Genomic DNA, 26,561 nt, shown 5'->3' on the forward strand with positions numbered 1-26,561 from the left:
CCAATCTTACACTCCGAGGGCAATCTTATTCCCAATTTTCAGGACACCAGCTCTATTGCTTCAACCAAATCCATATTGTACAAAATTTAGTATAATTTGGTACACTTAGGGACAAATTTTCGTAACTACCTACATCATACAGTCCAATAGAAATCTTTTTTTCAAATTTCTGGATTCTGACTCTACCGGTTCACACAAAATTTAGTGCCATTTAGTACACAAGTACGAATTTTCAAAACTATATGCACTCAATAGCAACTTTATTTCAAAAGAATTCTAGCTCTATAGGTTCACCCAAATCGAAATTGTACCAAATTTAGAACCATTTAGAACTTATCGTGCAAATGAGTACAAATTTCAACAACTTCCCCCATATCTCAATCCTACACTCTGCCAGTAATGTTAATTTCAAATTTCAGAATTCCAGCTCCATTCGTTTCTCCAAATTCAAATTGTACTAAACTTAGTACTGTTTAGTAATTTTCGTATTCATGAGTACACATTTCCAAATCTACCTCCTTACATTGACTCTACTCCTCAAGCTTATTTGTCATTCCAAAATGTAGTACATTTTAGTACTTTTCGTACATATAAAGTTCGAATTTCCAAAAACTTTCTAGTACATCTATCATGCACTCCATTAGTAACCATCGTATTAAATTTCTAGCTCTACTACTTCCTCAAATACAAAAGTGTACCATATTCAGTGCCTTTTAATACATTTCGTACCGTTCTAGTGAGTGAATATAAAGAATAGTGTCTAAAGCCTTCGTCCGTGTAGGCCCATTGCCCCGCAGTCAGGCATATTTAGAAGCTAAAGACCAAGATCTGGTATTTGAAAATACTCTGTGGCTATAATACCGCTTTATTAGTGATATAAGTTGACATAATCCATTACAAACTCTATATAACGAATTTTAAATGATTCCCCATAAAAATTAGACTAAATTTATGAGAATACCGAATATCGAGAAATATCGAAATATGGGGGCAATAGGAAAACGTGAACCTCTATAAACAGTGATCTGGCACAGGACAATTGCGTTACATAATGTGCTTTATATCATCAGAATACCGAATATCAGGAGGCACCGTCACATGGCGGCTATAGGAAAACGTGGAGCTATATAGACAATGATCTGCCACAGGAGGTGTAACCCATTACCAAATTTTGCACAATTCTCTTGAAAATGTAATCACAGTCATCAAAATACTTAATATCGGGGGGTACCATTATATATGGGGGATTCAGGAAATCAGACAATTTTTTCTACAAGAGGTAGAGCCCATTACGAAATCTATGAACCGAATCTAAGTCGTCAAAGTACTTAATATCGGGAAGAACAGTTATATATGGGGGATTCGGGAAATCAGACAATTTTTTTCCACAAGAGGTAGAACCCATTACGAAATCTATGAACCGAATTTTAAACTATTTCGTTAAAAATATAGCTTAAATACGAGGTCCATCAGAAAATGTGGAGTTATATAGACAAATCTCCGTCATAGGAGGTAGAACTATTTACAAATTCTAAATATAGAATTTTGAACAACAAATTTACCAATTTTAAATACCGAATTTGATTTTTAAATCGTCAAAATATCGAACCTGGGGGCTAAAAGTGTACCTACATGGCCCATTTGCGAACTTAACCTGCCTAATACTTCTTACTCTTTAGACATAAAAACACTATTATCATAACAAGAGAAAGAGAGTATTAAGAATGGAAAATAATAAGAAATAATGTTATGTGGGGTATGTTCAGTAGAAACTCCAGTAATATCAATTTAGCGATTTTCACATAAACATTTTTATTTTCCATTTAGACATTTCGCTCAGACACTATCGAGCGTTTTCACTTAAATGCTTGAATTTGTCATATTAAATTAATACTCGTTAACATGCAACATGTCGGTATTTAGGTTATCAACTTAACCCAGCAAAACTATTTCAAATCAACTGAGGTCATCTCAAACATCATCGTCATCATCCTCGTCAACATCATCATAGTCGCCATTGTCATCTGTCGATGACGACGATGGCGACAGTACCTTAACCCCCTTTCGAACAGTTTTTTATTCGTCTGATGCAAAGTTGTCAAACACAACAGCATAATAACCTACTCGAGATAATACCGAATTAAATATTTATGTTTGTAATTCAAGACGACGAAGAAGAATGATCTTCGTAAGTAGAACATAATATCAAGGTTAGGTTAAATGCTGTGCATCTCATACAAAAGTTCTCCAAGTTATCAATGAAGAATTTTAAATAAATGCGTTCACATTGGAAATAGGTACTTGCAACTTGCCTGTCTGCATAGCAATGCACTTATGTTAAAAAGAAATAAAACACAAATCATTAGAATTTTTTAAAGATAAAAATTGGTTACTTTTGAGGATTACTTTTTGAGTCGATTTATGCATGTCAGTCCGTCCATGCATTTTTGTGAACAAAATTAATTATTTTTTTAAGATGAAATTTCCCAAACAATATTTTTGGCCCAAGGATGAACCCTATTGCTATATTGCTCCCACATATATCTTCAACCGATTTCGGGTTAATTGTGCACCAAATGGCGAATATCAGTTCAAATGACCCAAGTACGACAAATTTGATGAAAATTGGTTCAGATATAGCTAAAGCTCCCATATATATGTTCCATCAGATTTAGGGTTCCACGTCCCTCATATTCGTTATATGCATTCGGCAACAATGGTATTTGGTACCAGATACAGCTCAGAAATATGTATTTAAAATTTTGTCAAAATCGGTTTAGATTTGGATATAGCTCCCATATGTATCATTATCCGATATCAGGTTTTTTGTGCACCAAATGACTAATATCAGCCCACATGGACTAAATTTTGCCACTTCCGACGGAATTCATCCTGAAAGCAAGTGCTTCAAATTTTGTTGAAATCGGTTCAGATATTGTTATAGCTCCCATATATATCTTTCATCCGATTTGTTGTTAAAGTCCCTCACATGATATTTGATACTGCGCATCAGTTACTGCTCGAAAATACTTCTGCCAAATTTTATCGAGATCGGTTCAGATTTTTTTATTACTTCGATAAATATAATCATCCGATTTTATGGTCATTGTTCACCATACAGGGTGAGATAAAAAAAAAACTGCAACAAAGTCAAACGCCACAGTTTTACATTTATTTTTAAATTTTATTGAATGAAAGCCAAAAATGTAGGAAATAGCATCAAATTTTAGAATAAGTTTAGATTTGTTCGAATTGGTCACTTTTGGCACGAATTATAGCCTTCAAACGGCCAATGAAAGCGTCACACGCTGTCCGAATGTTGCTCTGGGGTATTTTGGTCCGGCGAAGCGCTTGCTTGAGGTGATTGATATTTTGGCATTTTTAGTGCCAGCCTAGCTTTCCAAAATACTCCAGACACTATAGTCCAATGGATTGGTATCCGGAGATTTTGGTGTCCATTGTGCTCTGGAAATGAAGCGAGAAAGCTCATTTTGTAACCATTATTGGGTGGCGCGTGCTGAGTGCGATGGTGTTGAGTCCTGTTGGAATGTCCAAGGTCTGTGGCCAAAATGTTTGCGTCGGCTTTTATTCTGATGCCACGGTCGATTGATACGAGCGGAGAGCGACCATCGTCTGTTATGGCGACCCACACCATCACCATTGCCGGCACTTGAGTTCTGATGGACAACAGAAGGTGCACATTTTCAGCTGACCTCTTTGGCAAGTAAACACGATCATGTTGTTAGTTTACAAACTGCTAGACAACAAATGTTTTCTCATCGGAGAAAACTAAATTCGGCAGTTCACCACTTTCGGCCAAGCGAAGCAACTCTTTAGCTCTTTTGAGTCTATTTTCTTTCTGCACTTTTTGGAATTTCAATGGCTTTACCCCGAGCTCATTTTTCAATATTTTCCGAATGGATTATTGCGATATGTTCAGCTCACGAGACATTTTGGCCACTGCGATCAAGTCGTTTCTTTACTTTTCGAACCATTTATGCTGATGTTGCTGTTTTCTTCCGTCCACTTCCTTGACTTCGGGCTACGCTACCAGTATCACGCTAACGAGCGATGGTACGAGATACAAAAGATTTATTCACATTTAAATGCTGAAGTGCTCTAACGATAGCCCTTTGTGGTTTTCCAGTCAAATATAAAGAAATCACACTATAACGTTCGAATTCCATCACGAATAACTTGTTTTCTGAAAAATTCTCACCAAAATGCTTTTGTACGCTTGTAAACAATATAATGAGCTGTCACTGGAATAATTTTATCAGTTGACGTACGAGTGGCTTTGAAATGACAGAAGTCTGAAGTTGGTTACAGTTTTTTCATATCACCCTGCATATGTAATATCAGCCATAATTGGATAGTTTTTTATATTCAACCGAATTTTACCATTTGCTAAAATTCGGTCCGATATATCTATTGCTCCAATTAATATATTTTTTTTAAGTTACGCTTATCGAAGTCATATCATGCACTATATATAGTTGGTAGGATTTACTTTACATAAATTCCCAATATAAACATTTTTGTTGCGTGAGGTCTACTAAATTCGCACAGTGGTGTAGGGTATCATATAGTTGGCCCCGCCCGACTTTTGACATTTCCTTACTGTGTTTTCAAATTACATATGATGGTCGTAGAATCATTGAGCCAATATAAGATTGCCTCCTAAAACAAAAGATTGACCACATGTCCAGATGGGTGATCATCTTTGGAGAACTTACAGTAAACACGGATTATTGGGTCCCAACCAAAAAATGTTAGTTTAGCCAAGAGAAACCAAGGACTCGAATAAGTCTGCGACTTTTTAACCAGGACCAAGAAGAAGTCCAATGTGAGTGGACTTATTTGATTTGGGATCTGCCAGTTACATCCAAGCATAAGGGCCCTTGAGATAATCAAAGGCTGATAACGAAAGCGCAGGCCCTGGTTTAATGATATATTTCTCGCGGAAACGCGAAGAAGTTGGGACGAGTCATGAAATGATTGTAAAGGTAGTTGGAAATATAGATCTTGATCAGCATATACGGATATGTTCAGCACAGGGGTAAAACAGCGCTCTAACTGGTATTTTTCAACGATGAAGGATAATATTTGTTTTTTTTTTTTTTTTTTTTTTTTTTCGATCGGTCCCAACGCCACACTCACCCGCCCCTGCCGACCGAGGGGGCCACCTCCCAATTACGTAGGGAGCGCGTACACCCCATAGTCCGAACTATGGAGGGTTAGTGCGTTAGGGAAACCAGCTACAGTTATACATCAGCCGGTTGTTTAAATTCACAAATAAAGACAACACACAGGAAATAAAACAACATATAACAGATAAGAGTAGAGAATCTGGCAACTACTTGCTTTAATACTAAAGATGTAAAATAGTGTGTTTAATGACATGCAAAGGGTCTGTCAATGATATCTCGTTATATAATTTGTTGTAGATATCACATAAAGATCTCATAGGATTATAAGATTCATAATTGGATTTAGCCAAGCAAAGTTTAAGTGGTATGTAATTTCGAGTATTACGAGCAGGAATATTAAAATTTAATTCACCGGTTAAAAACTGTGAATCGATTTCGCCACGCAAAAGTTTTATAATAAATAAAGCTCTTAACATTAAACGTCTCTTTTCCAGTGTCGGAAGATCAATTAGTTTTAGGCGATTCTCATATGGTGGAAGTGTATCATTTATATCCCATCCTAATCCTCTGAGAGCAAATAAAAGAAATTGGGTTTGTACTGATTCCAATTTAGCAGAATATGTTTTGTAAAAAGGACTCCACAATACGCAACCGTATTCTAAAGTGGGCCGAACCAAACTAATAAATAAACGCTTAGTCACATAAGGATCGTCAAATTCTTTTGACCATCTTTTTATAAAACCCAGCAATGACTTGGCTTTATTTACACATGAATCAATATGCAAATTAAAACGCAATTTATTGTCTAAAATTACACCAAGATCAACGAATGAGTCTACATTGTCCAATTTGTAAGAACCAATGAGGTAATCACTTTTAAAAGGTTGTGTTCTAAACAAAGACAGTTTTTTACATTTCTTGAGATTTAGCGTCATACCATTAACACTGCACCAATTAACAAGGCAGTAGATATCATGTTGCAAGTTAAGGGAACTAATGTGAGAGTCCATATTACAAAAAAGTTTGACATCATCAGCAAACATTAGGATCTTAGAGTAACGTATAGCCGTTGGAAGGTCATTTAGATACAATACAAAAAGTAGAGGACCTAAATGGCTACCCTGGGGGACACCAGAGTACACAGTTATCTGTTTAGAAAGAACATTATTGAAAGAAACTCTCTGTGTACGCCCTTGCAAATAAGATGATATCCATGATAAAAATAATGTTGCGAAACCCATTTTGTCAAGTTTATGTAATAATAATAAGTGATCCACTTTGTCAAAAGCCTTACTGAAATCAGTATATATAATATCAGTTTGGCATTTTATTGAAAACCCCCTGTGTACAGAACATATAAGTTCTAATAAATTAGTTACAGTTGACCTACCCTTTACAAATCCATGTTGGTAAGGCGATATTATAGACGAAACAAAGTGCGTTAGTCTACGCGAGACTAAAAACTCAAACAATTTCGGTATTGCACTTAATTTTGCAATACCCCTATAATTTTCGATGACACTTCTATTATCAGCTTTATGCAAAGGAATAATAAAACTAGATCGCCATACTTGAGGAAAATAACCAGATGTCAAAGAATAATTGAATATAGTGGTTAGAGGTAAATAAAGCTCATATGCGCATGACTTTAAAATGTAAGCAGGTACTCCATCAGGACCAGGGGAATTACTACTTTTTAACGATAGAAGACCATTTAAAACCTCCTCCTCAGACAGAATAATTTGGGGGAAATAATTTAATCTACTAATATTATAAGCATAATTGTCATTATGATTGCATGAAGGCTTAGAGTAAGTATTTTGAAAAAAGTCAGCAAACAAATTTGCTATTTCAAGGTGGTCCCCTGATTCCCTGCAACCAAGTTTCATGCTACTAGGAAATTCGCGGACTTTACGTTTTGAATTTACAAATTTATAAAAGCTTTTAGGACTCTTCTGAAAGTTATTTTTCATTTTTCTTAAATAAATCGAATAAGACTTTAAATTTTCAATGTTATATTTACTTCGAGCTTGTGAATATTTTGTATAATTTAAAGTGGTATTACATTCTTTAAATTTTTTAAATAACCTACTTTTTATGTTGCGCAAGCGCCTAAGATGTGGGGTAAACCAAACTGGTCCTGAGTCAGAATAGAACTTCAATAATGGAACTGATATAGTTAACGCATTTTTAAGTACGATATAAAAATTTGAAATTTGCAATTCAATGTCACCTTCATGAGACCAACTTGAATTGGACAATATAGAACGAAGGAGATTAATATTAGTCTTAGAAAAATTTAATTTGTGAGGCTTAGTTTGTGGTTTCGCATAATTTGTTTGAATATTAAGTTCAAGGTCTATGACAAGTGTTGGGTGATATTTATCTTCCGGTTCTACAAAAGGTGAACATTTACTTAATGAAGTATTAACGGATGAAGAAAACACTAAGTCTAATATTTTACCTTTAAAATTATAAATATTATTGAGTTGATATAGACCTTGGTCAAAAATATTTTGCCAAAAATTTTCCATATCGTTAGACCGTACTGTTGACGAAACAGGTACATAATGTGCCGTGTCATCATCAAGGATCCACGATGTATTTGGTAAGTTAAAATCTCCAAGACAAATTAATTCAGAATTTGGCGAGTGAATATGTGAAACGTTTTTAATTAATTCAGAATGTTTTAAATAAATGTTTGAATCAGAATTTGGAGGAATATACGAACATGTTATGTAAATAGTTTGGTTAATGTAAGATAATTTCACACATACAAATTCAACATCTTGACTATCAGTAAGCATAACACGCTCAGAGGAAATGGAATTGTGAACTGCTATGAGTACCCCTCCACCAACTTTATTTAATCTATCATTTCTAAAAAGTTGGTATTGATCGGATAAGATTTCAGTATCACGGATATCCGGTTTAAGCCAAGTTTCTGTAAAAACGAGAATTTTAAGATCTGATTCAAAAGACTTTAAATATGTATTTTTAAGTTTAGTGTTTAGGCCTCTAACATTTTGATAAAGCAAAGATATAGATTTATTTAGTTTTTTGGGACATTCGAATCAGAAGGTAGCGTTATTGGTTTTACAAAATTTCGCCTTTTTCTAAATTCAAATTCTTTTACCAATGTACCGTCTGGCCAAAAAGAATCTTTTAACATTAGATCATACAATTTAGAATGAACCGTTATTTTAAATGATGATAAATCAGGTGGTATAGATGAGTTAAATTTCGAAATGTTATAATCATTATCAAGAACGTTTTGAATTTTGGACTTGATATAATTACTAATGTTATCTACAGAAGTACTAGGATGTAGTCTAGAAACAAATATACTTTTTCTGGGAGCAACTACGATTAAATCGTTATTACTAGTAGAAGGAGCATTTTCTGGAGCACATATGACTATTGGAGGCGGAATCTGTGGATTATTAGGGGTAACTTCTGAAGATCGGACTTCAACCGGAGTCTTTACACTAGGACTCGAAGCTGTTGCAGGATTTAAATTAGAGCATACAGATGAGTATAGCGCCGGAGGCGCGAGTTGATTCTCTGTGTGTAAAGTTCCCAGGTTTTTGCGTGGCGGAGCCACAGATGGTGAATTTAAAGTTATTAAATTTTCACCAGAAGCAATTGCCGAGGACTTTTTACGTTTTGGAGAACCATCAACATACTCAAAGTTCATAAAAAGCTTTTCAAAATTTTCAAGCCTTGTGTGAACTGCGTTGAAGTCCTTCTTCATGGCAGCTATTTCAATTTTAGACTCTTTGAAAAGACGATAAAAGTCAACTTCTAGAGACCTACAATTGATACATGCCCAACGAAGCCCATTTTTACGATCAGTTATTAAGTCAAAATGTCTACCGGTAAATCCTGCACATTTTAAATGACCATGTTTATCACATAGCCAGCAGGTTAATACTCTTTCGTTTAGGTTTGTTATGTTACATTTGTAAACACACTCCATTTTATTGTGCCTTAAGTTATGCTTTACAGGTATGAAATTATTGAAAGAAGATTATTATAAATTTACTTAGATGCCGAAAAGTATGCTTTAATTTCAAATTATTAAAACCAAATTTTAATTGTTGTTTTCAAACTGTATAGGGCAGTATTAACAACAATGAATACCAAACTGTATAACACAAACGTCACGACAAAGCAAAGCAAGACAAAACAATAAGTAAACACACTAAGCTAACCAAAAAATTATAGTTGCTTATTTATTTAAATAACACGTCTTATCACTGATTATCACAATGCACTTGTAGGGTGACTCAAAAATTCACAAAATCACTAACAAAACAATACAATTAACAATTGAATTTTAAATAAAACTTTAGTCACTATTGACAATGTTAAAAACACTTCTAAACACAACAAGGGTTGCCAGAATTTTTTTCTAGAGAGCTTCTTTTGAACAGACTTATCTCAAAATTGTTATTTGTGAAGAAGAGTTCTGCCTGAGAATTGGAGCAGAAATGCTCGTGTACCACAAATCGAATACATTTTTCGCAGGTTATTTTGAGAGATTTTAGCCATTCCACGAGAACGTACCTCTGCATGAATAAAACACAATTACCACTTAATTTTGCAGATTTAATGATTTTGTGAATTAAGCAGATTAAAAATTCAATGGAATGGAAAACATAATTAAATATCGAAAACGTCGGGGAATACTGGCGCTATTCGGTTGTAGTCGGGATGAATTTCACCAACCGATCCATAGAAACAATATTACAGGACAATATTACAAGAAATGAAAGAAAACGCAAAGATTTCCAAATTCAATGATACAGTAAATATTTTATGTAGGGAAATGTTGAGAATCTGCCCAACATCTTGGATGATGACATCGAAATTGACCCCATCGACCTCGATAAATAATTAATCGATGGTGTCCCATCAACACGATCAGAGAACTACTCTTCTTCTTGTCCGTCATTTTTCAACAATGTATGTGTATTTGATTTAGTCGAATTTGCAAGTCCAAACGACCTATTGAAACTTGCACAATATGGGAAGCTATCTTAACGAATTATTCGACAAAGGCAAAATACACAATGATGTTGGCAAAATAGCAGAAGAGTTACCAGATCTTAGGTAGCGCAAACTTTGACGTTAACAAGCATATTTCAATTCTTCTGAGAAATGGGTCCACTGATAACTATATTCAATAATGGTTATAGAATTTAATATTTTTTTAAATTGTTATCCGATTCTAATCTTTTATATTTTTCCTTCCGTCCTTCTTTCTTTGCAGCCCCCTTAGAATATAGACCACATCTACACACACACATACATCCATACACAATTAACTAAGGACAACTCTCGAACTGGCATTTGTAGCAGATTCATATCTGCTCAGAGAATGCCATATGAAAGAATGCACCACACACAACTGCATCAGACGACAACCGGTAACGGTATGATGGACTCGTTAAGCCTGCAATTACGAGATGCGGAAACGCGTCGTGCGGAAATCGAGAGAGCACATCAGGTAAGTAAGCCTCGAGGCGTTTGTCGTTCAAGTGGCAATAAATTTAATAAATTAGTTTTGGATTAACTGAAAAAAAAATTGAAATCACTGAAATGTGAAATATGATGTTTTTACAGGAAACCTTGGCACAAATTCGTACACTCAGCTCCTCGGGCAGTCGTCAGGATATCGAAGCCATAGAAAATTTACAATCTCGTGCCAGAGAATTGGAGAAAAAGGTAAGTTTGAGACATGAGATATTTTGATTGTCATGAACATGGTTAATATTTTACTTGGCACACTAACCAGGGCAAATCGATGGATATGTTTACATTATAGTCCTTTACTGTGATATGTGGTCTAAAAGGATCTATTTGATGTAAGTCTCTTATACGATATGATAGAGCCGAGGTCGTAATGTAGAAAAGGAAGTCCGAAGGCTTTACAATAGGGTTTGCTAGTTTTTAGTATTCCAGGACGACTACCGTACCAAGCTAAAAGAATTCAACAAAACAACTTGGACAGCTAAATTTTACTCCTGGAAACTCATAGGTATTGTTTGTCAAAAGCCGTTAACATATTCAAATTTGAAATTTGAAATAAACGGTGAATAATGTAGCTAAAATCATCAAAAACCGTATATAGGGAGGTACCGTTATATCGGAGCTATACGAAGACCTGGACCTGCATAGGCATTTTTCCGTCACAGGCTGTAGCATCCATTACGAACTTCAAATACGACATCTCAAACAATTTCGGTGAACATTGTACTTAAAATCGTCAAAATACCGAATATAGGGAGGTACCGTTATATGGGGGCTATACGAAGAACTGGACCTGCATAGACAATATTCTGTCACAGACTGTAGTTCCCATTATGAACTCTAAATACGTAATTTGAAACTACTCCGGTGAATAATGTCGCTAAAATCATCAAAATACCGAATATTGGCAGGTATCGTTATATGGGGGCTAAAATAAGACGTGGACCTGCACAGACAATTTTCTGTCATAGGGTGTAGTATCCATTACGAACTTCAAATACCAAGTTTGAAATAATTCCGGTGAATAATGTCGCTAAAATCATCAAAATACCGAATATCCGGAGGTACCGAGGTACACAGTGTACCGGAGGTACACAGCCCATTAACGAACTTAACCTGCCTGCTGGCAAAATAAACATGCATGCAACATTTTAGTCTTTTATATCAATTCGTTCGAAAGATAGCGTGATTACAACAGACGGACAGACAGACGGACATCGTTAAATCGATTCAGAATTTTACGTTGATCAAGAATATATATACTTTGTTGGGTCTGACATGAGTATTTCGAGGAGTTACAAACGGAATGGCAAAGTTAATATACCCAGCATAGTATGGTGGAGGATCTAAAAACACCACATGACAAACAGTTTTTTAGAGCGCACAGCAGGCCTATTCTGGCTTATGTGTGTGTCTGTAAAGACTTGTAGCCCTTTTTTCAATTTAACCTAATTCCGATAAAGGACTGAAATTTAAACATATCCTACCATGTCAGTTCTATATATCTATCATATTTTTAACCACGTTCTCCTCTTCTAATCCACCATTCTCTTTCATTTTTCTTCCATCTTTAGGCTGCTTTGGAAAATGTCCGGTGCGAAGAACTGCAAATTGAATTATCCGCTGCCATGAAAACCAAATCTGCCCGGTCCAGCAATGAGGCAGATCATCACAACATGGCCGAGATGCGTAACGCCGCCGAAATGAGAAATTTAAATGAAATGCGTAACATTCAAGAGATGCGCAACAATGCAGCGGCCGCCGCTGCTGCTGCCAACGCCGCCTCCAACATGAGAAATATGTCTGACATGCGAAATGCGGCCGAATTGCGAAACATGACCGCCTCGGATATGCGCAATCTAACCGAAATGCGAAACATGTCAGAAATGCGTCAAATGGATATGCGAAATGCCGCCTCGGATATGCGCAGTGCCGCTTCGGATATGCGCAATGCCACATCGGATATGCGCAACATGTCAGATATGCGTTCGACAATTGGCGGCGGTGTTTCGTCGAGTGCGCCACCTGTGTCGTCGGGTACCACCACCTCCGTGACCTGGGCGCCAACGATCGGTCGTGAAGATCAGGGTTCAGAGATCGATATCATAATGGCAAAAATTGAACAGGCACGTTTATCCCTAGCTAATGTATGTCCGTTTCTTTTGTCAAATGTCAAAATACAATTTGTGTGTGTGTTTATCAAGTCGATGAGTGAATGAATGGTTCATGAAGTCACACAGTTAGTAAAACACATGCACCCCGAATATCCCGAAGCTTTCGATGCAAATCACTCGATTAATATTAAGTCAGAAAAAATAGTTTTAGTTTTGATTATTCACATTTTCAAGCTTTTATTGCGTTTGCTTTATTTATTCCACGGAAATATTTTTAATTTTAATAGATAAATCTCATTATGCACACAGAAAGTTTGCGGAGAGAAAAATAAGTTTGATTTGAAAGAAGGGATTTGAATAAGTTGCTGATTCTTCTTTGAAATCCTCTTCCAAAAACTCAATGTCCTTTGTGGAAAGCATTCTATGGGCGAATTGGGACTATGTCGATGTTTTCGATCGATCGATATCGATATTTTAAGGATACTCTCGCCTTAAAGGAGTATTCGATTTAACTCAAACTAAGTACATAATAATATTTTTAACAAACTAAGATCCAGTTCTATCGAAAAAAAATATTAACCTGATATTGGGCTAATAGAGTACCCAATATTTCAAACTTTGCTCATCGTAATACTTAGATAAAACATAGGTCAGGTACGAAAATGAACAATATTTCTCTTCTTCACAATATATCAGTATTTTAAATAATAATAACTCTTTTGAAATTGGAAATCGATTTCCGATTTTCTTAAAATTTTGCACATCCCAGTTTCTTTGTCTATGTTAGAATAAGCGGGAAAATGTATATACTTTCAATTTTCGACAAATCTACATATAGCTCTTATGAAAGGTAAAGGGACCCGGAAAAGAACAAAGAACCAAAGCCAACCTAAAATTCCTTTGTTCCTTTTTTGTTGTTGCAAAATCGTAAGGCTTAATCCCTTTATTGTTGTTTTTATAAAAACAACGTTTTATTAGTGGAGAACGATGGTAATGTTTACCAGGGGGTAAGGCAGTCAATACCTTGGTTTCGGAAAGAGCCACCAATCCTATTCAGTTCCCTTGTTTTTTGTCTGGGACAAACAAGCCAACACTGTTCTATTAATAGACAAGGCACGGTCGACGAAGGGTTTTTGTTGTAACAGACAAAACCAACTTACATGGTTATGCTACCTCGACCAGATAGAACGAAAGCATAACAAGTGGAGAAAGATGTAAATGTTTATAAGTGCGGTTGTAAAATTTAGAAGATTTTTAGTTTTATTTAATTCTTTGGTTCCTCTTCTATTGAGTTTAGGATCTCGTCACTTGGGTAAAAAATGTTTTTTTTTGTCATAGAAGTTACTTTTAAAATAACTTCTGGGGAGAATATCCCAGACAAAAAACAAGGGAACTGATGAGGATTGGTGACTCTTTCCGAAACCTAGGCATTCCCTGCCTTATCCCCTGGTAAACATTACCATCGTTCTCCACAAATAAAACGTTGTTTTTATAAAAACAACAATAAAGGGATTAAGCCTGGGATTGCAACGACAAAATACTATGGTATCCCGAACAAACAAGCCAACACTGTTCTATTCCTTTGTTCCTCTACGAAGAAGCCAGCCGATGACTTTAGCCACTCATAAAAGCCTTTTATGTACTCTCATCTTTATAAATTTGTCTAAATTATATGAAGTTCGATAATGAATATATAGGTTTGCTGCTTCTAGCACTTCAACAAAAATGGTCAATATTTTTGAAAAATCAAACATTTTGAAAAATTAAAAAAAAAAAAACGTTCGCCAGACTTTATATAAGCGTTAACTCTTTTCAAAGTTCCAATTTTGTATAAGTTTAACGAAAAAGTCGATTTTCGATTTTTAAGATCCTTTTAGATTTTGTTTACCTTCGGCCAAAAAATGGATGGTACATTTAAATTTGTCATTCCATTTGCAACTCCTCGTAATATTTTTCATAAACCCTATTAAGTTTCTATAAAAGTACGATCAGCGTAAAAATCTCCCATGTAAAGGCACATCTTCGCCTTTTGGGGCCCTTTATGGGTAGAATACACCCCGCCAAAACTAGTTAATGTTGATCCACTTTTTAATTTTTAGCACTTTGAAGGTTTCGGCCCTTATTTTCCACAAAATCAGCTATTATATGACATTTTAAGTTCACTTTTAGCCATGGCCCATACGGTGGTATCTGCTGATTTTCGGTGTTTTCTCGGTTTCGCATATAATTTCCATTCAATCAACCGGGTAGATTACCTCCGATTTGAGAATATCCTTTTCAGTCATAACTAGGTTTTCACGCTGTGGAGTTTATACAAATATTGCCCCGCTGTTGGGCTTTTGAATTGTTATCATTGCATACGTTTTTTGGGTGTAGAAAAATAAAAGTCCGCTAAAAATCTATGAGAATTGCAAATTGATTCAGGAAATTCGACTTTGCGACTGTAACTACAATCAAAATAATTAACAAAAATGAACTTTTTGAATCATCAATACGTCCACAGGTTAGATCTTACGTATCCCAAGTTGGTTGGTCACCAGTTTCATATTTTTATTGAGGGTGTTTTGAAGCTGATTAAGAACTTAAAACTGTTTTACAAATTTGTTGCACAATATAATTATATTACAGGTATTTATAGCTCAAACTTAAAGTGTGAGCGGCACACCAACCACATTACTGCTTTTAATATTCAATACATTAGTAAAACATTTCAGCTCAGATATATTATGGATTTCAATTTGTGGAAATAAGGTTCTGAATTTTCGCATGCCGTTGATAGTAAAAATTTAATCCTACGTTAGACGTAAAATATACATAAATCGGGGAAGAGACTGGAATAACAAATTATTTTTTTCTTTTTAATTTTAATTTTTAAACCAGCGAGTAAAGGTCAGTTTCCACATCGAGTTAGAGTCATATTTAAAGTGGTAAATTTTACAATTATTATGTTTGCAGCAGATAACAAATTGTGTGAAGCGTCTTAAAATATGTTATAAATACAGGGTGAGATGAAAAAAAACTGCAACCAACTTCAGACTGCTGTCATTTCTAAGCCACTCGTCCGACAGCTGTTAAAATTATTCCAGTGACAGCTCAGCCCCACGTGATAGTGGGATTTCTTTATATTTGGCTGGAAAATTACAAGTGGCTATCGTTAAAATAAATCTTTTGTATCTCGTACCATCGCTCGTTACCGTGATACTGCTAGCGTAGCCTGACGTCAAGGAAGTGGACGGAAGAAAACAGCAACAGCAATATCAGCAGAAATGGTTCGAAAGTATCTTTACTTTCGACTTGATCGAAACCCGCGTCGCAGTGACCGAAAAATGGCTCGTGAGCTGAACATATCGCAATATTCCATTCAGCAAATATTGAAAAATGAGCTCGGGGTAAAGCCATTGACATTCCAAAAAGTGCTAGAACTTACACCGCACCGCACACCGCAAATAGACTCGAAAGAACTAAGGAGTTGCTTTGCTTGTCCGAAAGTGGTGAACCTGCGAATTTGGTTTTCTCCGATGAGAAAAAAAACATTCGATGTCCAGCAGTTTGTAAACAAACAAAATGATCGTGTTTACTTGCCAAAGAGGTCAGCTGAAAATGTGCACCTTCGGTTGGCCACCAGAACTCAAGCGTCGGCCATGGTGATGGTTTGGGCCGCCAATCGACCGTGGCATCAGAATAAATGCCGAATATTATCACGAAAATATTCTGGAGGGTGTATTAAAGCCTTGGGTACTCAAATCTCCGGATACCAATCCATTGGACTATTGTGTCTGGAGTATTTTGGAAAGCAAGGTTGGCACTAAAAAATACCAAAGTGTCGATCACCTCAAGCAAGCGCTTCGCCGGGAATGGGCGAAAATACCGCAGAGCAACATTCGGGCAGCGTGTGATGGTTACATTAGCCATTTGCAGGCCATAATTCGTTCCAAATGTGACCAATTCGAACAAATCTAAACTTATTCTAAAAGTTGATGCTATTTCCGATATTTAAAAAAATGTAAAAAATATGGCGTTTGTCTTTGTTGCAGTTTTTTTATTTCACCCTGTACATATATGTTATATGGCTTTGTGCAGTATATATATTATAAAGTTTAGCGTTACGTTTAAGTTTAAAAAACATTGCAGAGCGCGCTTAAAAGTCTGCTACAAAAGTGTTAAATGTAAATTGTGAAAAATTACATATGACTCTAGCATAATATGGAATGTGGCCTTTATGCAGGCCTTTTTGAGACCAAATTTAAGGGTACGACAATTGACATTTTTTTTTTAATATTTTGAAACAAAATTCTCAAAATTGTTCAGTTTTGGGATTTTCTAAATTCACACAAAAAATGTTTAATCAAGGAAAAACAATTTTGAAGATGAGGGGAAAGGAATTATTCTTTTCCTTTTCGCTGAAGAACTTAACTGGCATTACATTTCCCGTGTCTTGGTCCAGATATTAAAAAACTCACAATTTCCAATTAGCTCTGCAGCAATGAGAAAATTCAGAAGCCTATTTCGTTTTATGTGTGATTCGTGTATTGCAATTTTCTTTGTCACTCTTAAAATCATTCACATAACATTAATATTTTCCCAACAGGATAATCGAGTTTTGGCCGAACTAGAACATCCCCGGACATCAGCAGCATTATCAGCCATGCCATCAAGTTCCATATTGAATACAAATAGCGAATTTAAAACCATATCAAAAACAGGTAACTATCAACACCTAACATCAGAAGTGTAATTCCCAAACGTAATTCATCATTGCTTTGGTTTATTGCAGAACTTGAAGAAGAACTGAATCGTTATAAGAGAGCTGTATTGGGTGGCACGTCCGGCGTAACGGCCGGCACAATTGGTAGCGGTGCTTTAACTGGCTATTCATCGGCCCTTACCTCAAGTCTACCCAATGGCAGTAGTGCACCCGGCGGTGTTGTATCCAGCCTATCGGCAACTACGGCACACGCTCCGGGCACGGGTCTAACATCCATATCGGCTTTAGTGCCAAACTCAATCGGTGGCATTTCCTCGAGCATGAGCAGTCATGCCATAACGGCTGCCGCTGCATCGGCGGCATATGGCGCCGGACATGCGGGTACCTCGACGGTGGACAAGCTGTTGAGTGGAACAAGTGGAATCACTGGCATTCCACCATTGCCGGTAAATATTCATACGATGAAGTCTATGCCATCAGCATTAAGTCAGGTAAACTACCACAATTCTTCAACTTCTTGCTCTAACTAACAACTACAACAACAAGTACCGCTAACTATCAATACAATAGCAATAGCAACAGCAAAGCAATAACCAATCTACTAACCATAACACCCGCTCAATTCACTCCACATCACATCACATCGCATTACAAATCGCTTACTCATTACATGCAACACACATTCACACGCATACACATTGTGTCACCAACCTTCATTGCCTTTGCACAAAAACCTTTCTGTTCGTACATATTTTCACACATTTGTGTCTGATCCATCGCATAGCACATCACATACATATAAAAGAAAGAATGCAAAATTAGGTCTTTGTTCCAACAAGTCTCCCGCCATTCACCGACACCACCACCACCATTCATTCATTGCCTTTTGTCCAAAACCGCAACAAATCAAACACTTCAAACCAACCACAACGCATTATTATTGCCTTATCATACCACCCCTCGTATCTACTCCCAGATTATCAATGCTGTTCTCCGTGTGTACGTATGTATGTATGTATGTGTGCGCAGACATTGTATTGTACATACATCACACATCGCACATTTGTATGGTTGTATGCGTTACTTCTTCTTGTTCTTCTCCGTTACGTTGTAGCAGCCGAACGTTAAGTGGACGTAATGGATGGCGTAATGTTGTTTTTTGTTTTGTTTCGAATTTTGCCTTTGTTCTGGCGCTTCCGTTAATGTTTTGTAAATACCAAGTGCCTACCTAATTGTCCTGTTTCCTTCTGTTTCATTTCCTTTTGTTTTGCCTCTTTAGTCTGGGCAGTTGATATGTTCTATGTTTTTTTTTTCCTTTTTTCGGTTGCGATGTTATCTCAAATATAATTTGATTCGAACGAGATTATTTAATTAATTACATTTCATTTGCTGTCAACGACTTTTGGATATTTTTAGCACAGAAAAGTTTTCGTTTTTCATTTGCACTTGTTTTTCGATGGGCGGAGGCATGCATTTTTAATGGGATGTTATGTCTGGGAGGATTGGCAGGTTATTTTTGGGGGATTTTATGATGGAGGATACAATAATCCATATGGAGCCAGATTTAATTTATGGATCAGCCAGGTATTAACATTTGCTTTTTTATGGATATTAAATAATTTTGAGGATAGCTAAGTTGTACAATGTACATATATATCTTTTAGCGAAATGGAGTCATCAATTCTTTAGATCTGATTTGTCATCCATAGCACTATGGGGCCAATGACATGTTTGTGAGCCAAAAATCACAGGGTCGAGGTAGAACTTCCAAAGTTTGTTTTAGGTTTTGGTTAAAATATATAGCTCCCACATATAAGTTTCATCCGATTATAGATTTGGTTCTTTCAGGTTAGTAATATAAACTCTTTAACAATGATATTCGGTACGTGGTATCAGATACAGCTTAGGAATACTTTTGACAAGTTTGGTCGAAATCGGTTCAGATTTATATATAGCTCCCATATATACTCTCCTCAATTTTTTGTAAATGAGACCCCCAACTGCGCTATTTTGTCTAATTTGGTTGTGTCTTGTGTCATACGATAAAATTCCGTCAAGACTAAAGTCTGCCATATTTGTACTAAAACAACTCCTTTATAGTTATAGCTCTCATACATATGTTTTATGCCATTTTATATCTAAGCCTTCTCAAAGTTGAAATATACCCTCCAAAGCAATGACATTTAGTACGAGAGGTCACTACAGCTTTAACATATTATGTATGGTGGAGGGTGTTTTGAAAACTTCCATCTCTGTTATACATTTTGTTTCGATCTGGCAACTCCTTTATGTAAAAACAGGTATTCGACGCATCCGCAATTTTTTTTTGCAATGGATTTTACATAAAAATGGCCGAATAGCCCCCATATAAAGGTACTTTACTATATTCGGTTTTTGATAATCTTAGCGACATTAGCCACCGGAATTGCATTAAATTTCGTATTGTAAATTCGTAATAGCCACCGGAATTGTATTAAATTTCGTATTGTTAATTCGTAATAGATGCAGCCTGTCACCGAAAATTTCCTATGCAGGTCCATGTCTTCGTATAGGTCCCATAAAATGGTAGCTTCCTATATTCGGTATTTTGACGCTTTTTGCGGCATTATTCACCGAAATTGTTTTAAATTTCGTATATGAAAATCTTAATGGGTACTACAGCCTATGAGAAAATTGCGCATGTATAACGATACCTCCCGATAGTGAAGTTCGGAATTGGTACTATAGCCTATGACAAAAAAATACTTATGCAGATCCACGTCTTCGTATGGCCTCCATATAACGAATTTCATTTGAAAAGTTCCAAATTCCTTTCAAATGGTGTAGGGTATTATAATTTCAGCTTGGACGAACTTAGCATTCTTCCTTGTTAGAATTGAGCGTGCCACATCTATGTCTACATGTGATATTCAACCAATGATAGTGATGGTTTCCATATGATATGTCATAGGTTCAAAACTTTTGAGAGCGAAAAGATCCGTTCCTCAAGGTTATTCACAGTATCCTGCTCTTCAGGAATTCTGATATATGTACCGCTTTCAAAAAGTGTGACCATGTTTATGTATTTCCATATCATCGACTTTATAGCGACAGATAACTTACTTTGTTCTTTTGCAATCTTCGTATTTCTCTCCCTCTCAATACATGCACCACCTTTCTAATTTTCCTCTGCTTTGGTTTTTTCGGTAACGGTTTTATTCGCGTGCCTGTCTAATTTAGAATCTGAGTCTTAGGATGCATTACCCTCGACAATGAAATCAATTTTTGGACCGCAGGTTACTGGAATCGCTACTTGCCACCGTGTGTATTTTCGGATCCAAAAAAGAACATACCTCATTAAAACACTGGCGTATACTATTGTTCTCTAGATGCTTAATACAAAATATTGATACCATTTAAATACTCTGTGTTTTGTAGAGTTTCTCAGAGTTGTAAATTCAGTTACCTCGTCTGGGCGTGGATAATTCAAAAACTTGTCACTCAAATCAAGGAATCATTGCTCTTATTTATATTTGTATATAAGTGTATAAATGCATATATAAATTACAATTCCAAACTTTACAAAAGTAACTCTTTACACAAATATAAACAGATGTAGATATTCAAATTGCCCTAACATATGTCATGTACTTCAGTATACTTTTGTTCAAATATATTCATCTGTTTGTTTTTTAAATTCAAATTCTCAAATGAGATTCTTACATGTTTCCTGATTACATTTTCTCATCCACCCCTAACACTTTTGTTTAACTCTTTCAAGGGTGCTATTTACGGTTATATTGTTCAGTTCTTTATTTTTGTCATTGTTGTTTTTTGAATCACCGTTCGTCTTTGCTTTATTTATTTATTTATTTTTTTTTTTTTGGAATATTTAAAATGCAAATTGTCATCTGTTAAATGTTTAATGTTTTCTTTTCCTGTATTTCCTTTTTCGCTTTGAACATTTTAAATTTTTAATGTTTGCATGCTCGCTACTTACGCTTCTGCTCTTCAAGTACGTCAAGTACATTTGCTGACTGACTGGCTGACGGCGACGACTGTGACTATGAGTACTACTTCTAAAAATGTACCCTAACGAGTACACAATTATTAATTATAAACATGTGTCCATGCGAGTGAAGGAATGCAGAGTGAATGTGGGGGAGTGTGTATGTATGTGTGTGACACAATGCAAATATAGAACAAATATATTTTGTACAGTTGGGCCTCATGGAATGCGGTTATGATTTTTTTTGTTAAAGTGTGGTTTTGAATTTAATAAATTATTGGTTTTATGCGATTGTAGCAGCAAATGCTGAGGGTGTTAATACCCATTAACGTTTTCAATTTTTATACCCTTCACCATTCTATGGAGGGTATACTATCATTCGGTTTGTAACTCCTCGAAATACAGGGTGAGATAAACAAACTCCAACAAAGTCAAATGCCATAATGTTTAACTTTTTTATTTTTTTTTACTTGTTTGGTTAATTGCTTGGCTTAAGGTCATTAAAAAAATATGTTTTTTTTTATTATTCTTCCAATATTTCGATTTCCTCCGGAAATCATCTTCAGGGATCTGTTTTACAAAAACACAAATTACAAACTGATTTTAACAATATATAACAAATAAATAACATACATTTTTAAAGTAAAAGCTCGTCTATTGAGTTTAAATGTCAGTATCAAACTAAGTTTTCTTTCGTCGGTGTTTATGAACTAGGCTTCTGTAAATGTGAGCACAGTGGTCTGTGTCGGTTTTATTATTAATTCGTTTGTCATTTGGTAAACTTATAATAAGTAACATTTCCAAGGTAAATCGTCTTTTGTAATTATTTTCTTGTGCTAATATGTCGACGGCTTTAACGTCGGGTTTATGTCCTATCAATGTGCAATGGGCAGCTAAAGCAGTCTTCTGTTCGAGAGGCTTGTCACTTTTTTGATCCGATTTATGTCCGGAAAGTCTAGTTTTTAATTTTGTCTTTGTCGTGCCGACATATGACTTTTGGCATACGTCAGCGTCGTCCCCATTACATTTTTATTCGTCGGGGGTGTTTAGAATAAATGTTAATCAATCGTCCTGACGCCGTTGGTTTTTGGTACCAATCTAATATAAGTTTTCTTCCTTGTCTGATTATTATTGAGTCCAAATAGGGTAGTCTGTCATTTTTCTCCAGTTCGTGTGTAAATTGTATGCTCGGGTTGAATGCATTTAGGATATTTGATGTGGTGTTGATATCCGATTTCTTCATTATACGAAAATGTCGTCTACGTATTTGGTTACTGATCTCGGCTTTGTCATCAGTTTTTCTAAAGAAGCTTCCAATAATTCCTCCATTACGATGTCGGCAATGATCGGTGACGCTGGTGATCCCATGGGAAGTCCTTTACACCTTGTCCGAGTATATGAAATATCTACAGTCCTTTATGCAAAAGGTCAGTATTTCTTTAAAAACTTCTTTAGGTATTTTCGTGTATTTTTGTAAAATGTTCCACTTTTCATCTATTGTTCTTAAAGCTAGGTTAATCGGTATGCTGGGAAACAACGAAACTACATCAAATGATATTATTTTTTTAATTTTATTGAATAAAAAAATGTCGGAAATAGCATAAAATTTTAGATTAAGTTCAGATTTATTCGAATTGGTCACCTTTGGCATGAATTATGGCCTTCAAACGACCAATGAAAATATCACACGCTCCCCGAATGTTGCTCTGCTCGAGGTGATCGACACTTTGGTATTTTTTAGTGCCAACTTAGCTTTCCAAAATACTCTAGACACAATAGTCCAACGGTTTGGTATTCGGAGATTTTGGTGGCCATTGTGCGCTGGAAATGAAGCGAAGAACCTCATTTTGTAACCATTCTCGGGTGGCGCGTGCTGAGTGCGATGGTGCTGAGTCCTGTTGGAATTTCCAAGGTCTGCCAGTATCACGGTAACGAGCGATGGCACGAGACACAAAAGATTTATTCAAATTTAAATGCTGAAGGGCTCTAACGATAGCCACTTGTGTTTTTCCAGACAAATATAAAGAAATGACACTATCGCGCTTGAACAAGCCTATGACAAGAAACCCCGTATGCAGGTCAAAATCTTCGTATAGGCTCCATATTTCCGCACCTCTCTATATTCGGTACTTTGATGATTTTAGCGGTATTATTCACCAGAAATGCCAGCCCTCACGTAAGGGGTTTTACTTGAGTAGTATTTTTTATAGACTTTTTATTGAATCTTTTCAAATTCCTTCAAAATGGCGGAGGATATTAAAAGTTCTGCATTTGTTCATTTAACCCACAGTTTTCCTATATATATTAGACTCTATTCCTTTTCATCTATTAGGTCTTCCACACAGCCTTTTTTCTCCGAAAGGTGTATTTGAGACAACTTCTGAAACTTTTGTACTTTAATGCAGAATTCAAATTTATTTTATTTTAAATTTAAAAGATTTCTTAACTTGAACATGCCTTAAATACCTAATACCATATTAGGGGAATCCACCCCATTTTAAAACCATTTTGTTTGGCTTACCTGTAACCAAGCAAACCACTCTAAAGACATACACGTGCGGTAGCCAACATTCCGCAACAATTCATTCAACATATTTTCACATAACTGAACAATCAGCTTGCAGAATGCCTGCCAGCTCCCAATTGGGGTAATGTTGGTGCCATGTCCGGCCTTATACTGCCTCGCACAACTCTCTCACCCAGCCATCTCCACACCCCCGTTTTATTTAAAGAGTTGAGTTGTTTTCGCTAACAATTTAGTTCATGGTTATCATGGTTGGAAATTGGTAGGTTCTTTGGTTGGCTTAGTTTGGCTCAGCTCTACTCGACTCGACTCGACTTGCGTGGCATAAATATAAAATGCGATTAGCTTCAATTATGGCTATTATTTAGATCGTTTAAAGGACAACCATCAACATGGCAATAAAATATTTTTTCTTTTCTATAAATAAATGGGTCAAAATAACTGATAAATGATCTAATCATTTTCATAGGTAGGCATTGTCATTTATTTTCTGAATGAGGTCTATAAATTGCTTACCTTGCCGTTTTGCGATTTATTAAAATGACAACAAAATTGAGAGCAACGCTTTTGTTAATTTGATTTTAAGGGTAGAGCCATTTTGTGGGACTAGAGACTATTGCAAGCAATATAATGTGTATTGTTGTTTTATATTTTTAATAGAAATAAATTAAAAACTACCAAACTTGGCATTTCAATAAGAAAAAATCTATTTGACATAAAATATTTAGGACTTTTCAATCCAAGTCAATATTTAGGATATATATACAGGAATATCAGGCAAACTAATGTCATTTGGACAAAAGCTGTCCTCTTCGAGAAACGAGATTTTAAATTTCGACTTTTCAAACGACTTTTAATACCAATTGATTGGTATTTTGCTCCGTTTTATACCCTACAACACATATTGCTTTTTATACCCTACACCACCACGTACTACGCCTTTGTGACTTTGTTTGTAACAGGGAGAAGGAACCGATATAGACCCACAGTTACTTTAGAGGAACTTCATATAGTCACTTTCTGATTCTTTTAATGCAGGTCGCATTTATTATCCAATTGAGATGAAATTTTCCACACATTATTTGTTTGGTCCAAAACGGACCCTATTGAAATTTGCGATAATCGGTTCAGATTTGCATATATCTCCCATATACAAGATAGGATAAAGAAAATTGCAACAAAGTCCAACGCCATAATTTTATTTAAAATTTTAGTGAATGAAAGCAAAAAATGTCGGAAATAGCATAAAATTTTAGAAAAAGTTTAGATTCGTTACCCGAATGTTGCTCTGCAGCATTTTGGCCCATTCCCGACGAAGCGCTTGCTTGAGGTGATCGACACTTTGGTATTTTTTGGTGCCAACCTTGCTTTCCAAAATACTCCAGACACAATAGTCCAACGGATTGGTATCCGGAGAATTTAGTAGCCGAGGGGGAGAGCGACCATCGGCTGTTATGGCGACCCACACCATCACCATGGCCGGCGCTTGAGTTCTGGGTGCACATTTTCAGCTGATCTCTTTGGCAAGTAAACACGATCATTTTGCTTGTTTACAAACTGCTGGACAACGAATGTTTTCTCATCGGAGAAAACCAAATTCGGCAGTTCACCACTTTTGGCTCATTTTTCAATATTGGCCGAATGGAATATTGCAATATGTTCAGCTCACGAGTAATTTTTCGGCCACTGCTACGCTGGTTTCGATCAAGTCGCTTCTTTACTTTTCGAACCATTTTTGCTGATGTTGCTGTTTTCTTCCGTCCACTTCCTTGACGTCGAGCTACGCTACCAGTATCACGGTAACGAGCGATGGTACGAGACACAAAAGATTTGTTCACATTTAAATGTTGGAGTGCTCTATCGATAGCCACTTGTGGTTTTCTAGCCAAATATAAAGAAATCACACTATCACACCTGCATTCCATCAAGAATAACTTTTTTCTGGAAAATTCTCACCAAAATGCTTTTGTACGCTTGTAAACAATATAATGAGCTGTCACTAAAAGAATTTTAACAGAATAATAGAATTATTTAACAATATATAATATAGTTTTGAACATAGTTCCCATATATACTGTCCAGGTTTAGGTTTATAACATCAGCCACAATTTGATCGATTTGGTACATTCTTCACATACAACATAAAAATTCAATAATCAACTTTAGTGAAAATTGAATAAGATTAAGATATAGCTTCGTCCTCCTATTTCATATTTAAACTACTCTAAATAAAGTTAAACCCCTCTAAAACAGTTAATAACAATCATCGTTGTTACGATCATCTTTACATAAATTCCTAATATAAAAGTTTATTTTTTATAAATTAGCATAGTGGTGTAGGGTATCATAAATTCTGCTCAGTCTGAATTTGCACTTTCTTCACTAGTTTTTTATACCCTCCACCATTCTATGGAGGGTATATTAGCTTTGTCATTCGATAGCGATGCCCGTCTGTCTGTTGTAATCACGCTATCTTTCGATCGAATTGAGATAAAAGGCTTAAATTTTGCATACATGCATAGTTTACCAGTAGGCAGGTTAAGTT

The 26,561-nt window shown here is 35.8% G+C and overlaps 1 protein-coding gene across 1 annotated transcript in view; it reads left to right on the forward strand.

Annotated features, from left to right (window-relative positions):
* The window catches only part of LOC101895731 (uncharacterized), a 134,832-nt gene that overhangs the window by 62,823 nt on the left and 45,448 nt on the right, over positions 1-26,561 (forward strand). Inside the window, 5 exon segments of the mRNA XM_059126464.1 lie at positions 10,426-10,662; positions 10,779-10,880; positions 12,260-12,811; positions 17,388-17,502; positions 17,574-17,995. Coding sequence (XP_058982447.1) covers positions 10,534-10,662; positions 10,779-10,880; positions 12,260-12,811; positions 17,388-17,502; positions 17,574-17,995 — 1,320 coding nt within the window. The 5' untranslated portion in view covers positions 10,426-10,533.

Source organism: Musca domestica, unplaced genomic scaffold, assembly GCF_030504385.1.
Source record: "Musca domestica strain aabys unplaced genomic scaffold, Musca_domestica.polishedcontigs.V.1.1 39, whole genome shotgun sequence".
NCBI classification, from domain to species: domain Eukaryota; kingdom Metazoa; phylum Arthropoda; class Insecta; order Diptera; family Muscidae; genus Musca; species Musca domestica.